Source organism: Lutra lutra, chromosome X, assembly GCF_902655055.1.
Source record: "Lutra lutra chromosome X, mLutLut1.2, whole genome shotgun sequence".
Taxonomy (NCBI): Eukaryota; Metazoa; Chordata; class Mammalia; order Carnivora; family Mustelidae; genus Lutra; species Lutra lutra.
Window position 1 is genome coordinate 4,027,609 of NC_062296.1, and position 16,956 is coordinate 4,044,564.

Sequence of the window (16,956 nt, forward strand, 5' to 3'; positions counted from 1 at the left end):
CTGGGGCAGAGGCGACGAAAAGGGAAAAAGCAAGCCTGAAGGTTTGATATACCATACCCTTAAGACATTTTTGCTGTTTAGCAGTGAATCTGGCCCCTTGGCATTGGTGGGGAGGGCGGATGGTTGCAGGAGGCAAAAAATAAAAATAAAAGAAATAAACCTACATAGTAGTCAGCCTCAATCCTAACCGCCCCCCCCCCTGCACCTCCTTGCCTGGGTCAAGTTATCCTGGCTTGTCCATTCAGCAGTTGACTCCATCCTAATGCCACCCAGACACAAACAAAATCACGCAGCACCTTTGAGTTGCCTCTTCCGCTGTATCCTAAGCAAGCTGGCCACATTAATAGAAGATACCAGATGTGCAGGGAGGCTACTCGCCAAATACAATGGAGTGGGTTGTTTGTTAGCTAAGACTGCTGTGACTCAGAAATTTAGACTGTTATAATAGAGAACAGTTTTAAAAATGTAATACTGTTTATTTAACTTCAAAAACATTTCAGCATTCTAAACATACAAAAAAATAACAGAACGTTGCAAATCGTGTTTAGTACAGAAGGTTCTTGAACTTTCATTGATGCAGTGGCTCTTTCGCTTTGCTGACAATGAAGAGTTCCACAGTTTGTTTAAAAACAAACAGTTTAAAACTACCGCACTTAACAAAAAAGGATCCAAACACTTCTCATGCCGGCTGACCCCCCTTCTCCACAGCTACGAATGGCAGCAGAATGCTAGGTCACTATATACAGAAACAAGACAACCTGAAGCTAAATGGATGCCCACTGCAGTGTCCACAGGTCCAGCCTCACAGTGCACGCCCTGAGCTACAGCCCCTCCAAAAGGCATCTTCCCCACAGCCTCAACGCCAAGCAAGGAGCATCAAGAGTTTGTCTCGGTTGTTTTGTTCTTTTTTACAAACTATAGATATGTACAGTTGATAACTCAGGATTTCTAGCCAATAACCATATAGTTAACACCACCTTACAAATCAAAAAAAGAAAATGCCAGGAACATCTTTAAATGCCTTGTCACACCAACAGCAAAGTGCACAGAGTGAGGAGAACACGAGAGCCTTTTCATTTTAAAAATGTTTGGAAATATGTACAACTTTGATACAGTTTCAGGGTGCTCTGGACACCCATGGCCACTTCATGTAAACCACTGACAATTTCTAGAGCACTTTGAGAAACTACAATATGACCATGACCCAATTGTGTGATTAAACCTAACGAGGGCAACAGACACGCCTCCAATAAGAGGGGTGTCAATGTCAATGACGGCGCTCCCTACTCTAAGGTATTCACAAGGAGACAGATCAACAGTTTCTTTTATTCATCCTCCTCCTCCTCCTCCTCCTCCTCTTCCTCCTCCTCGTCTTCTTCATCTTCCTCTTCCACCTTTTTCCGGGCAACTTTGGCGGGACCCTTCGCGCCATCAAACTTTCCTTTAGACTTATAGTCGGCGACATCCTGGAAGGAATGGGGACACATTCCGAATGAACAGACAAGCTCTCCTGCAGCTGTTTTAGCAAAGGCTAGAAACATGCTGTCCCCACCTCAGAACTGAAAACAACTGAGTAAGACGGGGCTGCTATTTGAAGTATTTGTTTCCAGATACACACAAATCTGGTTCTTGGCCGCTGGAGTTTCAAAGTTAAGGGGTGTTTAACAGGACTATCAAACGTTCTGCCCAGGGCATCTCACACGTTAGCAAACTTTTTAAGCCTGCCTGCAATTGTCCCAAAGTCAAAATTCTACAGAGAAGCCTGAACAGCAGCAGTTGCGGCCGACCTTGCTGGAAGATGGGCCCTGGCACGCTAGGCTCACTCCTCAACTCAGCAAAGCAGCACACCCCCAGCCCATACCCAGGGTGTAGCCTGGGCACACCTGGGCCCGTCTCACCTTCTCGTACTTCTCCTTCAGCTTTGCTGCCTTATTGTTGTAAGGTTGCTTCTCACCGTCACTTAAGTTATTCCACATCTCGCCCAGCTTCTTTGCCACATCTCCAATGGAGATACCAGGGTTTGTAGATTTGATCTTGGGGCGGAATTCTGAACAGAACAGGAAGAATCCAGACCTTCGGGGAGAGAACTGTATAAATTAGAGGCGAGCCTAAACTATGAGCTTAAGCCAAAATCCCCTGTTCCTCACCTACTTACTTCCTACCACTAGGACTGCTCCGTAAGTGGAGAAATGTAGGATACTGTACACAATGTTACAAAGTTGTAGGTTCTAGAAAGTTTAAGATGCTCCAGAAATACATTGTATTTTCTCAGTCTCTCAGTTACTGGAGAAGCGGGAGAAAACATACCTAAGGACCCTGACAGCCAGAACTCTGGTGCGTCCCTCCCAAGGGAAAGGCCGCAAGCAACTGCTGCAAGCACACGGCTCACCAGTTACCTCAGCCTTAACATCGCACTTCCCTGGCACAGCACCTTAAAGCTCCAAGTACAGAAGGCGTGGCAGGGTTATCTTAACACCTTTAGGCAACATGTCCTCTTAAAAACTCTTCGAGTAGAAGGAAAGCTCTTAACTGTTACCCTGAACCCTACAGTCACTTACGGTGGCCTTTTGGGGGCATTAGGGTCCTTCTTCTTCTTGCCTCCCTTAGCTGGTCCATAATCCTTCATTTCCCGGTCGTAGCGCACTTTGTCTGCCTTTGCCATTTCATCGAATTTAGATTTCTCCTTCCCAGACATAGTCTGCAAAGAACAGGACCTGTTAGGTTCCTCAGTGCACTGAGCAGGACTTAAACCCTTGTCCAGCTTTAAAAAGGAAAAAAAAAATAAAAGCACACACACAATTCTAAAGGCAGGCAAGAGGACCCCAGGAGTGAGAGAAGAGCCACCTGGGGCTACTCAGAAGGTGAGGAGCCCCATGTGTGAACTCCAAGCAAGGCTGGCTTGAAGGACACGAAAGAAAAGTACCTTCCACCTCTCAGAGCACTTCTTGGAAAATTCTGCAAAATTGACAGGGACTTCTGGGTTTTTCTTCTTATGTTCCTCTCTGCAAGTCTGCACAAAGAAGGCATAAGCAGACATCTTGCCCTTTGGTTTCTTGGGATCACCTTTAGCCATCCTGACTGTGATGGATGAAGGGAGAGAGACAAAGAAAAACAAATACAATGACTAGAACAGACCTTCAACATACACCAAAGGCAGGACAACATCCAAATTAAGGTCACCGTTCGGAAGCAGCACACCCCCCCCCCCACGCGATGCCTGATGCCACTGGCAGTCGAAGACAGAGTGGGGAGGAAATCAGCTTCACTGTTGCTTGTCATTTAACTTTTGACCAGCATGAAGCGCGCTGGTTTGCTAGTTACTTCTCGGAGAGTGAGAGCGATCAAGTTCTCCAAATGGAACCGACCCAACTGGGGTGGCTCAGCGCTACATTCCGATTGAGAGCTACTACGTTTTGGAAAGTACAACCACAGAGTGGAAAGGGCGCAGGGAGGACACATTTGTAGGGGTGCAGGCGGATGACAGAAGCTTGAGACCCATGACTTAAGGCTAGCTGTCAACTGTTTAACTGCTCCGTTACAGACTCAAAAATCCTGTCACTGCTGCTAAACACAAGATCAAAGCAGGAGAACTGCAAATAGGCAACATTTCAAATTTCACTATTGTTGATGCATCCCGGCTTCTAAAAATGGCTTTTGCGAGAAAGGTGATCTGGCAAGTGAGCAGCTATCCCTGTACTATGAGTTCGAATCTGTCACTTTGTCATTATCTGAAGGGGGAGGGGATGCCAAAAAGGCTAGTCTTGCTCATCTGTAAAGCGGAACGCATGTCCAGCCAGGAATACTTTCTCCAAAGTTTCCAAATAAAAATGCAGCTGTGGCGTGTCATCGTCCCTGTCCCACCCCCCAGCTTCCCGCCATCTTTTCCTTTTCCCACACCCAAGGTCATCATGTAAAACTAAAGCGCTCCCCTTCGCAGGAGCCGACTGAGGGGCTGCGTTAGGGCCCCGCAGTAGCTGCGCGGGTGGGGCGGGACGGGGCAGGGGAGCCCGGGGCTGGCAGCGGGCAGCCGGGCCGGGCCCCGTGCTGGGTCACCCAGACACCCATAATTCACCTTCCATTTTGTCAAAAGCTTCCTGATGAAAGAAACTGCCCCTGAAATCCCCCGCTGCCACCCTCGGGGGGCGCGCGGGGCCGGGGGCGGCGGTGGCAGTGGCGCGCCGAGGGAGCGGAGCCCGGCCGGCAGCGGCAGCGGCGACGGTGGCGCCCGCCGAGCCTCCGAGCTCCGCTCGCTAAAATGGCTGATCCGCGCGCGGCCGGCGCGGGCGGCGGCAGCGGCGGCGAACAAAGCGGTCCGGGCCCCGCCACCGCCGCCGCCGCCGCCCGCGCTGGCCCCCACCCCGCCCCGCCCCGCCCCGCCCGGGCCGCCCGGGGGCGCGGGGCGGCGGGGGCCGCAGGCCGGACCCCCCCCCCGCCCGCCGGCGCGGGGCGCACTCCTCGGGATAACAAAGGCGCCCGTGCAGCCATGACGCTCGGCCGCGCCGGGGCCCGCGGCGGCGCCCCCGGCCCTCCACGCCGCCAGTCCCGGGCCGTGGGCGCCGGGGCCGAGGCCGGAGCCCGCCCGGGCGCCCCGCCCGCCCGTCCTGCCCTCGCCGGGAGCCCGGCACCGCACGAGCTATGGTAGCAGCGGTCGCGGCGGCGGCGGCGGCGGCCGGTGGGCAGGAGACGAGCGGGGGGCGGCCGGCCCGCGCACCCACTCCCCCCCCGCGGGCCGCCGGGCGCTCCCGCGACGGCCATGTTAATGCAGAAGCAGCAGTGCAGCCCGCGGGCCCGCGCGGCGCCGGGTCGAGCCCGGGAGCGAAGTTTGCCCACGCCGCAGCCCCCAGCGGGCACTGGCCGCTGGGCCCTCGCAGAGTCCGTCCCGGGCCGGGAAGCACCCGGCCCCCTTCCCAGTGCCGCCGCCGCCCCACGCCGGGACGCGCGCCGCCGGAGCCCGCAGCCCGCAGCCGCCCCTGGGCTCGAGCCGCCGCCGCCGCAGCCGCCGCAGCCGCCGCCACCGCCGCCGCAGCTACCCCAACATCTGGCCTCTGGGGGCCTCGGCCCCTCGGCCGCTGTCCTAGGGGGGCGGGGGCAGGGCGGCGGCCGAGGGCGTCTCCCCGAAGGGGACTGAGCCCCGACTGCGGGGAGCTGAGGATGAAGCATTGAAAAGTTGCAACACCTGAATTGCTTCTTCCTTCCCGGCCACCTAGCAAGAGGAAAGGAGAAGGGGCGGGAAGGGCGCAGGGACGACAGGCAGGGGGAGGCGGCAGCGGGGCGCGCTCTCGGCGGCGCGGGCCGGAAAGTTGTGCGGGCGCTGCTGCGGCGGCGGTGGCGGTGGCGGCGACGACGGCGGCGGCGGGAGCGGGCGGTGCGAAACGTACCTGTATTGTTCGCTAGTCTGGGCAGCGCAGGGCACGACGCGCGGCTCAGCGCTCCCCAACCTCGCGCTAGCTGCCTCCACGAGAGCCGCCTGATTGGCCAGCAGGCTCCGCCGTTTAAAACAGCCTCCTCGCCCGGCCATTGGCCGCGGGCCTCATGCATATTAAACAGGCGCGGGCGCCTATTGGGCGCGGCCGCTGGGATCATTCATTCAAACAGAACAACCCGCCGGCGCTGGCTGCCGAGGCAAAACAGAGGGATAATAATATTCTCGCTTTCCCACACACCCCCACCCCCTCCCCGAACCGAGCTAGGATCTCAAAGGACTTTGGAGAGGTGGCCCCGCCATTCCCGGCGGCCGCGGCCTCTGGCGTGGAAGATGAGGTCGAGCCCAGCTGCGCTGACCTCTCTGCTGCCGCCGCGCCACGGCCTGGGTGCCCCTGACGCCGGCCACGGCCCTTGCTCCCTGGTCTCCAGGCACCCCATCAAACCGGAAAAACCTCCAGGGACCGACCACCGAGGGTCCACGGTCCTTCACCTCTACCCAGTTCCGGCGCAGCCCCGCGGCAGGGGCCCGGCCGCAGCTCGCTAGCTCCTCATTGCGGGTGAAAGACCGCGGTTCGCTCGCCGAGACCTCGGGGTTTAGGCGCTAGGGCCCTGTTGCCCCGCCCGAAGGGGACCTGACTCTGCTCCTGCGAATCGCGCTCCGCTAGACTCTGTGCACTAATTGCCAGAAATTCAATTTGCGCTTGCATCTGCTGAAAGGGCAAGGTAGGCGGGTTACAGAAGGAAAACGGAGTTTGGCAAAAAGCAGAAAAATTGTGAGACATTATAGTTTCGTGGGCAGGAAGTCCCCCCTCTTAACTGCCTCAGTTCAGGTCCGCATGCACAGAGTTCTCCTGACACACACCCTGGTGAAGAGTAAAAGTTCTTGTTATTAATGAATGGGCTTTGACTTGGCCTTGGCTTTGCCACTGGCTGGTGATATGGCCTTGAGCAAGTCACTTCTGGGGAGCAGGGGTTCAAGGCAGTGGTTTTCAAAACGTCGAGGGAGGTAGTGTCTCCTCTAAGGGATGTTTGGAAGTGCCCCATGTCTGGGAGTCCTTGCTGGAATTTTATAAGGAAAGGGGATGGCCAGGGATGCTAAATGTTCTGCATTGCATACGGCAGTCACACACAAGGAAGTAATTTCCCACTTCAAATGCTAGTATCAGCCTTGTTGGGAAATATGAGGGCCCTTCCCTCTTTGAGGTACCACAAGCTTCCTGGAAAGAATGGAAGAAAAAGGAAGGATGACAAAAGGGGGCACATTTTAGAGACTGAAATTTTGAGAAAATAATGGAAGAAGCATCATGACTTTTTCTATAGGAAGTTCCCTTTCTAAAGCACTTTAAGGACCAAGATATCCAGCTACTTATAATTCCCATATTTAGAAAAGAGACCCACCAGATGAGTTTTACAAATGCTGTTTCCAGAAAACTTCCAGAAGTTTCCAGAAGCTTCAAACTAAGTTTGAAGAGTGCAACAGAACCCACCTCACAAGGCATCTTCCTCCCTACCCCACCCAGCTCTTGCCAACTCCTCTGAGCCTCCTGGGAAGGCCTGAACCCCTCCAGCTTGCACTGCTAGGCTTCCATCATCGGGGATCCAACTGAGACCGAAGGCCAAGGTAGTTCTGCTTTTGCCAAGAGCTGACAAGTATGGGGTCACTTCCCCATGTCCCCAGTTTTAAAACTTTCGGGAATGCAAACATCTTAAGGCCACCTGGTCCAATACTCTGCCCTGTTGGAGCTAGCTGAGTGGTTGCCTACCTTCTGCTAGCATACCTCCACTTATAGGGAGCTTACCACCTCCCTTTTGGGTGGTCTCTTCCATCCCAGGTAATCTCTGAGCTTTGGGGTTCACCACTCTGCACACAGTACAGTTCCTTACCCTTCAGGAATTCATGGCAGGCCAGGTCTCTTCTCCAGGCAAAGAGCTCCAGCTTTTTCCACAATGAGGTTCTTAGGGTCTGACCTGCCCAGGCTGTTCCCTTCTCCCCTGTCTCTGCCCTTCCCAGAGGGGAGCAGGATCTCCACATGTGATCTGACCTGTATCTCCCCTCTGCCAGAGTACCCTATCCTCTCAATGTTGTCAGGCCTTTCTAGGCCCAAGATGTGAGTTGCGGTCTCGGGTGGGACAGGGGTCTCCTTCTGGTCCATCCACTGCCTGGCGTCCTGGCCACACTGGGAAGCTGCACTTAGCAGTTGGCAGGCACCAAGGGGGAGGACCAGACTGTCAACCTTCAGAGCCCAGAAGGCACTACTTGGGGAGACCCTGAGTGAATGGTGAGGTTCACATTTACAAGCACAGGCAATTCACAAGCAGCACATGTATACACGCTCACACCCGGGCACATCGAGGGCATTCCCAAAGATAGCAGCTTGAAGGCCAAACCAGGGAAGGAAGATCATCCCCCATCTAGAAGAGACTGTATAGTAAGTGATGTCCAGACTCCGCCCTCCCTCAAGACCCATCCACGCCCACCCCACACCCCCAGCCCATCCACCCCCACCCCCGCCACAGCCCCGCCCGTTGACCTCCTATCGCTGCAGACGTACTTCGCAGGATGAAAGGTTTGCGCGGATTCTTCAGAGGAAGGCTTTCCATCTCAGCTCCTGCGAACGCCTCTCCTTCCATCAGGCTGAAGCGCTTGTCCTGAAGCTGAAACCTATGGTCTCTGCTATCAGAACCTCACAGAACACGATTATGACATGGCTGAGCGAGGCAGAGATCTGAAGACGGTTGCCATGGTTCCCTGTTCCTTCCCCCACCCCAACAAATGCCCATATCACCCCAACTCTCCGTGTCCTCTTCAGGTCCAATCTCCCCAGTTTCTCCATCTGTCCTTCACAAGCCTTGGTTGCGAGGCTCCTCATAGTACTGCCCTTCTGTGGCAGCGAGCCTGAACACAGGCTGTGGCCTAGCAGGCTCCTACTTCAGTAGAAACTCATAACTCAGTTTCATGTTCAGAAAGGGGGTGAGATGACATGACGGTAGGGCTAGGAGGCAGCGGCGAGGTTGTGGCTTTGGGCTCTGTCACTGACTTTGGGTGCCCTCAGCTGTGTCACCTCACCTCTCCCAGCCTCAGTGTCCTCTAACAAAGGTAGTTTGACCCACCTCTCCACCCCAGCCACTGCGCAATCTGCTTGTGTGGGAGGCGATGCTGGTCAGATGCCTCGGAATGTGGTCTGCTTGTCACCAGTGAAAGGCCACCCAGGGAGAGCTAAAGTCCGGTCTGGAAGGTGAAAAAAATGACAGAAAGTCAGGGGTGCCTAGGCATGGCCTAAATTCAGGGGCCCCAAGGCAGCCTGCCTCCACTGCAGCAAAGCCCAGGGCCCCATGGCTTGGGGGTAGCTCCAACTGGTCAAGGTGATGGACAGCACTCTGGGCCTCTGCCCTGGCCCTCACTGGAAAGTACTTTAACCACATCAATCACCTCTGAGGCCCAGTACCAGGCCAAGCCCGCCCACAGAGGGGAACCTCAAACCAGAATCCCTTAAGCTGCTTGGCTGCCTGGAGAGGTTAGGAAAACATTGAAAGTAAATAGGAAATAGGGAAAAGTTTGGCAAACACTGTTCAAATAGGTTTTCAGTTCCTGTCAGTTCAAGACCCCCAAAAGATTAAAGGCAGTCTTCATCACTCAACAACAAATGTGAAACCCTGTTCTCCTACCTTCTTTACCCCTTCCCTCCCCCACCACCCGGCCCCCAGGAGTTCGTGGGGATGCCTGGGGCTTCAAGGTGAGATCCCTGAGGCCCAAACAGGGCCGCCTCCTTTTAAGAACCCATGGAAATGCTGCCAGAGTGAATCTGGGGTGGGGCCGAGTTTTTGAATTCTTTAAACTCTGTTAAGGGAACTGCCATGAAGATCCTACAGTGAGGCTTACCCTTTCAGTAGGGATCTAAGAGCCTTTTGTAATTCAGATCTCCACAAGCAGGGAGTCTTTAGGCCGGGCCTGGGGCCCTTGCCCTACCCTGCTCACCCCCACCTGACCTGGTTCAGGGCCTGGAGCCTCCCCACTCCCCTCCGCCTCTGCTCTTCGGTGGAAATTGCATTCCAACGGGACTTCTTCCGCATAGGGAGGAAAATGTTCTCGGAGGTGGGTCGGGTCTATGGTTCTTACAGGTTTGTAAAGGTGCACAGCTGGAAAGGACCTTCAGGGACCGCTAATCCGGGCTCCAACTGAGGCGGCGGGGTGGGCCCAGGAGTCAGTGGCTGAGCCAGGGCCGGGCGCCTGGCCCTTAGCGTCACGCCTGGGCCGCCCTTAATAGCTCAACTCCACCGTGGGGTGTGCCGGCCACTGGCGAGCTGGGGACTCCGGGCTCGGAAAGGCCGCGCGAGAGGGTCGCGGGGAACCGGGCGCGTGGGGCCGGCCTGAGCGCGCTCTCCCGCCGCGAGGCCACACGCAGGTCGGGCCACCCGGGCCTCCGGGGCCGCAGCGCCGGCGTGTGCCCGGGGCTCGCCTTCCCCGCAGAGCGCGGAGCCCGGGCCGCTCTGGCCTCGGCGGCTGGAGGGAGCGCGGGGACCGCGACCCTGGAGGCGGGGAGTGGGGCAGCACCCGCACGGTGGCCGACCAATCCCTGCCCGGCCGCGCGTCGTGGGAACGCAGCCCTTGCCACCAGCAGCCGAGCGGGCTCTGCCCGCGGGGCAGACGGACGTGCCGCGGAGGGCCCCTGCCCTCCAGCGCGCTCGGGGCCCGGGGGAGCTGGGGCGAGGGCCCGGGGCTCCGGGGTGGCCGCCCCGGACTCGGCCGCGCCGCGGGTAGCTGTCCGCAGGGCGCCCGCGGCTGCTCCGGCCTCCCCGCCCCCGCCCCCGGCGCGCCGCGCGTGCAGAAGGGCCCTTCGGCCCTTGAGTGGTGCAGGGGCCGGCTCTGGCTCGCTGAGTAGCTAACGGGCCAGCACCCTCTCTTGCGGGAAAGGTACGAGCTGTTTCTCTGCACCTGATCCGAAGGGATTCCTGCGGTGGGGAGAGGGGGAACCGGGGCTGCTATTTTTTAAATGCTCCCGAGTCCCTCTTCCTGGGCCTCAGTTTCCTATCGTGAGCTGGTCCCCGGGGTCCCTTAGGGCATCGCCGTTCTTGGGATTGCCGGCGAGGCTTCACAAAGGGAATGACTTTTCCTGTCTTCACTCACTATCTACTCCTTGGCCAAACAAAACAAACCTGAAAGGTGGTCCTCTGTGTGCAGCAGTACCAAGGTGAGAGAATTTTAGAAACAGACCCACCGGATGATGAAAGAACCTGATTCTGGCGAGGATGGCGCTTGTATTGACTGACCACACTTGGCCCCACACTTTCAATTTCAGTCCTTTCTCACTGTAGCAGCTGGAGGGGTCCTGCCACGTCAGGCCTTGCCCCTCCTCTGCTCAGGACCTCACAGCTTCACCTCCTCTCCTCACTCTTCCCAGTGTCCATCAGGGGCTTACACAAGCCCACCACATACACCTCTGACTCCATCTCTCAACTCTCTCCTCACGCTGCCCCCACTTCACTCAGGACCTTGCTACTTGCTCTTCCCTCTGCCTGGGACACTCTTCTCCCATAAACCTGCAAGGCTCTCGCCCTCACCTTTTAGGTCTTTGCTCTAATGCCACCTTCCCTGACTACTTGATTGAAAATCGAAACCTATAACATTTATCTTGCTAATTGATGGGTTCCCCACCAGAGAGTGGCCACATGAGAGCAGGGACCTGTGTTCTATCCTGTGCAGTTTCCCCACTATGGGTTACAGAGCAGCCACGCCATTCAAATTTGTTAACCAATGAATGCATTGACCTTGGTGCGCTAGGTAAGCCCCAGGGCAAAAGGACCTCCTTACATTCTCAAGGCAAAGTCCCTGTCCTCAGACAACTTGCAATCTGGAGAGTAGACACACCAGCAGCTCTGAATGGAGTGTAGGATGAATTAAAGGCGAAGAGGAAGGCTTTATTCTGATAGTGGGTGGAGCCAAGTCTGGCAAGGTTTTTTTAAAAAGATTTATTTATTTAATTTGAGAGACAGAGAGCGCGCTGCTAGTGCAGGGGAGGGGCAGAGGGAGAGGGAGAGGGAATCCTGAAGCCTACTCCCTGCAGAGCATGGATTCCCATAATCCTGAGATCACGACCTGAGCTGAAATCAAGAGTCAGTTGCCCAGGTGCCCCGGCAAGGCTTTCTGAGTAAGGAGGTCACTTTGAGCTGGGCACCGAGGGTTAGTGAGGTTTCCATGGGCAGAGAAGGAGCAAATTACCCCAGGCTGTGGGGAAAGCAGAACCCGTGGACAGAGATGTGGAAGTGTGTGGTGAACTGGTGGGAGAACCCGAAGGCTAGAGTGGTCAGGGACGGCCGCGGTAAGAGGCTGTCCCGGCAGACATTGTCATCTGTAGGTTCTCACAGGCACTGGGCCATGGGGAGCCACTGCAGGAGTTTGAGCCCACAGAGACCCAGTCAAAGCTCTGCCTGAGAAAGCAGCCCCTGTCGCTGAGGAGGACGGGCCTGAGGGGGCCAGAGGGAGAGAGCCGCCGAGGGCCTGGATTTGGGATCTTGGCAGTGAGGGTGGGGAAATGCAGCTAGGTCTGTGCCCCACCCACCTCCCATCCCAAGTCTGGCCAATAGCAAGTGTGATCCTTCTTCATACTGTAAATCATCTGACCTTGTCAGCCCGCCAGTGGCCTCTCTTCCAACTGCAGTGAGGACAGAACTCCCTCCCCTGCCCCTGCACACAGACACACACACACTCATATACACACACTTCTGCAGCCTCTTCTCCCTTGCCTGCCCTTCACCCTTAATGCCAGTTTCCTCCCTGGGCCAGGAGTGCACATGTATGTATGCCTGCTGTTCTGCTTCCTGGACCCCGTCCCACTTCTGGGGCCCAAGGGAGTCCTACCCACCCGGGATATCTCAGCCAGGTTACCCGCACCACCACCCTCCACCTCAGAGGCTCCTGAGGTCCCCCAGCCACACTTTCCTTTCTCCCTCTGGTCTCCTTTGTGGCCCTTATCCTACCCATCACTTGGCCACTGTTTGGGTGATCGCTTGTTAAATGTCTGTCTCAGCTGGGTTTCTGCCCAGCTAGCCCAGGGCCTGGGGCCCAGGAAACACTCTGAAATGCTAGATGGAGGAATGAATTCCTGAGAAACCGAAGGCCTGTGTTATTGGATGCCCAGTGCAGGGGGCACACCTCCTCTCTGGTTGTGGGCGAATGATGAGAAAACTCAAGAACAAATGCCAACTGCACAGAGGGCTTAATCCAGCCAAGCAGGGGAGTCCCTCTGTATCTACGTCACTTCTAGAGAAGGCCAAGGGCACTTCCCTTTGGGGCCTGGTGCCACAGGCAGCTCTGGGGAACTGATGGGAGGGTGGGTTGATTTTCAGGATGAACTGGGACTTTGGCTTATAAAGGGAGCCCCATAGTCCACATAGCACTTTTCAGCTGGGCACTGTGGGGAGAGCCAGAGCCACTCTGCTAGGCTTGGAGTCCATGCTCTGCTACTTGCCCCTGTGTGACTTGGGCAAACTACCTCAGCTCTCTGTACATTGGTTGTCCCATTTGCAAAATGAGACTAGTAACAGTGCCCACATCACGTGAAGCACTTAGAGCAATGCCTGACCCAAAATGAGTGCCTGAGAAGGGTTCGCTGTCGTAATGGTTACCTTTCATTTCACTCTTAGTTCTTGAGACAGAGCAGAAGAGCTGCAGTTTGAGAACAATCCCACCATCTTCCCCAGCAAACCAACTCTCTCTGGGCTGTCTGTGACCTGAGCTGTTGAGTCAAGGCCAGTCGGACCCATGCGTCTGAGTGCATGCACCCACATCCCCGCTGGCCCTCCCTCAATAAACCTGCATCACAGAAACACCTGGTGGGGTCCTGGTCTCATGTACCTGGTCCTGGATTAGGAGCGCTGAGGGGGCGCTTAGGCCCTAGAACTGAAATTGTCGTGATCGACTGGGTGCTTCTTCTGGAGCAAGGACTGAGCCCCATTCATCTTGAGATGGTTCCACGTCCATGGGGCCCAGCCTGAGGCCAGACACAGGGTTTGCTGTGAGGGTTTTGCTCACTGTAGAATGAATGTGTAATATAGCTTCATGAAGTATCAGCCAAAGAGCTTTGCCTTTCCAAATCCAAACCAACAGAGGTACCAAAAGGGGACTAGCAGCCTAGGAGTGCGGGGTGGGGGGGGATCTGTGTTCTCTGCTTTCACAACTCAGGGGACCTTGGAACACCCTTGGACAAATCCCTGGAGCCCTACTGCTCCTCAGTTTCCCCTTCTGTACAGTCAGGTTGTTGCACGAGTATCTAATCATACTTAGGCCTCGGGAGCATAAGCTCCCCGGGGTGGCGGTCCCTCTTTCCCTGTTCCCCAGTGAACAACGGCAGAAAGAGTGGATGAAAGCGCTTTGATTCTATAATCTTCCCCTGCAGTGAAGTGGAAAAGGTATGCTTGTCTTTGTGAACCACTCTCCTTCGTTTGGCAATCTTTTCAGATTCTTCTGGACAGCTTTCTAAATATGGTGCGACTCTCAGATGAGCCTTGAGATATTTCAAGTAAAAGCCTCCCCCCCCCACATGATTTATCTAGATGATCATCTCGGTTTTCCTCTTACTTTGGGTTATGTTTGTACCTGGCCTGCATGACTCACTGGTTGTCAGAGAAAGGGACAATCAGATACAACGATAAGGATAAAGGACTGTAGACAGAAACTACAAACGGCCCAAGTCAGATCAGAGAACCGGATGATAATAATGCTACTTCGTGCTCTTGAACAGTTTACATGGTGCTTGCATATCTATCATCTAACCTGTGCCCCACAAAGCTCCCGTGAAATATTTGGACATATTTTGGAAAACTTGAAACCCAGAAAAAGCAAATGTTTTTGCCAGGAGGACACCAGGCCATCAGAGGTAAAACTGGGACTAGAACCAATGTCGCCTGCCTCCCAGTGTCTGTCAGCAGCTTCACTGCCCAGCTGTTATCAGTGGGCAAACAATAAAGAGGGGGTGAATCCATGGAGGGCATTTCCTGTGTCAGTGACCATCCAGGATCCTTCTGCCTGCCTACAGCTATGCAGAGAAGCGCAGCCGAGGGTCAGAGGGCCTGTGGCCAATTGCTGAAGTCATCAGATGAGTGAGCCTCCAGAACGTTGCCCCACTGGCTCCCAAACCACACTCCCCAACCTTGGCCTCTCCCCCCATATGTATCTCCAGAGAGTGGCACCTCCATCTCGCCAGCATCCTGCCTGGCTCCCCTCTCTCCTTTATCTTCCGCATCCCTGCTGTCCTCAGATCCCATCAATCAGATCCCCTAAATAGCTTCCAAATGTGGACGGTTCTGCCCACCTACAACTACTGAGCCATGATCCTGTCTCATATCATCTGCTCGTCAGGCCAGCAACCCGAGGAATCCTTTATAAATGTGCATTTCCATCTTGTCACTGCTCCATTTAAAATCCTTCCCTGACTCTATAACCTTCAGATAAAACCACAGAAACACCCTTCGAGATCCAGTTCCAGCCAGGTTCCTGCCACTAGCGCCCCCCCACCCCAACCCCCAGCCCATCTCACACACAGGGATCCTGTGACCTCCCCCCTCAGCATGGCCACACTTTCCCTAAGAGTCAGAATGCCCTGAGTGTTCCAGCTGGTTCTGTACCTGCCTGGCTCTGCCACCAGGCCTGGAGCACCCGCAGGGTCAGAACGGCCTCCCATAGCTCTCTAGAGGGCCTTCTGCCCTGCAAAGGGTTTGGTCCCAACTGAGATCTGGGAGTCAGATTTGAACAGAATTGAAGTGGTTTGAATTGAAGTGGTGTTGAGAGATGAGGACCAGCATTGTTTGGTAATAAGCTCAGCGACCTAGAAGCTGCTGCTGCCACGCTGCCTCCGCAGTGGCCTCTGGGAAATGTCCCCTGCCGCTTCCTGCCTTTCATCTCAGAGCTGGGTGATGATAATGATGATGACAAGCCAGGGATCACACAGAAAGCCAGTTTCTGGAACCCCTGATTGGGGGATCTAGAGAGAAGTGAATGTCAAATTATGCATCACCCTCTCTCTCCTAGATCTTGCTCCCTGATCTGGCTCGTGATTATGTGATGAGCTCAGCATATGTTGCTAGCTGATTTAAATATTTATGATGAATTTTCAAATCACCTCTTAGCATGCCAGTGTTGACACTCTATAAATCATAGAACTTTACAGGTGAAAGGGCCATTAGCATCTCATGTGAATTTTGCCTTTTCTAGATGGGGACATACGTAGTCCCAGAGAGGGCCAGGAGCTGGCTCAAGGTCACATGGGTGTTAATGGCAGACCTGGGCCTGGAACCGACGGCCCATGGCTCACTGCCAAAGTGGGGATCGGAAGCTTCCAGAGCTTTGGAAATGGAAGTGGGTCACATTTTTACTGCACCAAAGGAAGGGGAAGCACATAATTCTCTGCACAAGGAAATGGATGTAGAAGTGACAGAAGTGCATGGGACCTATCCCTTACTCCTGCAAAGCCACCATTCCTATTGTCCTGGGTGAATGCATTGGCCCTTGGAATATGCCCACAGTGCCCCCTCCAAAGGTTTGGGGATGGGGAGAGAGACTCCTCAGACCCTGTTGATGAAATCTTGCTTTCCCCAAGCCAAGACAAGCACCCCACCAACTGAACTTCCCCTCCAGAAATTCTGAATCATACAGCAGCCCTACAGAATGACACTGAGCGGGACAGAGTGTAAGTCAATCCTGGCAAGGACATTCTTGCAAGAATGCCTCGAGGTGGGGCTGTGTGCTAGCACAGTGACGTTTTGAGGAGCATCCAATCTTGTTGTCATATTCTTTTGGCAGCCTTGGATACAAATTGTACGGAAGGGGTGTGGTGGGTGCAAAGGTCAAGAGCATGGGCTTTGGAGTTAAGAGTACTTGAGTAGCTGAGGGCCCTTGGACTGACTGCTGAACCACTCCACGCCTCAGTTTCCTCGTAGGTAAAATGGGTCTGCCAACACCCACCTCACAGAGTAGGCTGTGAGGACTGGAGGGTACAAAGTTTGAAACACACATAGCCTAGGGCCAGGTACATAGAAAGCCCTCGACAAATGCGATTGTCCTAGAAGGGTGGAATTATGGGTGGTCTTCTATCCTGTGTCTTTATACTTTTTGACACTGATCAGAAATTACTTTTATGAACAGAAAAAATAGAATATAAGTTGATGGGAGCGGGGACTATCTTTACAACAAAATAGATTTCAGAAAGATCCCGGAGGATGCTACCGTGAGGCTTTGCATGCGAAGGAAGAGCCTAAGCAGGCAGACAGGATCCAGGACGGTGGTCCCCACCTGTGCCCAGGAGCAGCCCTGGTGCTATTCCTGGCATCGTCCGGCAGCTATGCGCAGCACACTGCTTCTCCCGGTTCCAAAGCTCCCCAAAGTGAAACCATCTCATAATTCCCATTAGACTTTTATAGAAGTACAGGCATCAGGACTCAGGTGGGGCTCTCAAATATACACTCTTTCAGGGTGAAGGAATGAAGTTTGGTTCCCTATTCCTGAGCTGAATGAAAAAAAAATATTGCTGTAGTTTTGGA

General features: G+C 54.7%; 1 protein-coding gene across 3 annotated transcripts; it reads right to left on the reverse strand.

Annotated features, from left to right (window-relative positions):
• Window positions 1–455: 455 nt before the first annotated feature.
• On the reverse strand, window positions 456–8,080 carry HMGB3 (high mobility group box 3). Of its 3 annotated transcripts, none has more exons than XM_047716487.1 (5): window positions 7,977–8,080; window positions 2,924–3,078; window positions 2,559–2,698; window positions 1,899–2,073; window positions 456–1,466 (listed from the first exon to the last, which is right to left on the reverse strand). In XM_047716487.1, exons 1-5 carry the CDS (start codon window positions 8,053–8,055, stop codon window positions 1,326–1,328), a joined length of 690 nt encoding a protein of 229 aa, XP_047572443.1. In that variant the 5' UTR covers window positions 8,056–8,080; the 3' UTR covers window positions 456–1,325. The 3 variants fall into 3 exon arrangements, with proteins under 3 accessions (XP_047572443.1, XP_047572446.1, XP_047572445.1); XM_047716490.1 differs by lacking the exon at window positions 7,977–8,080 and adding an exon at window positions 5,379–5,473; XM_047716489.1 differs by lacking the exon at window positions 7,977–8,080 and adding an exon at window positions 5,177–5,326.
• Between the last annotated feature and the right edge of the window lie 8,876 nt (window positions 8,081–16,956).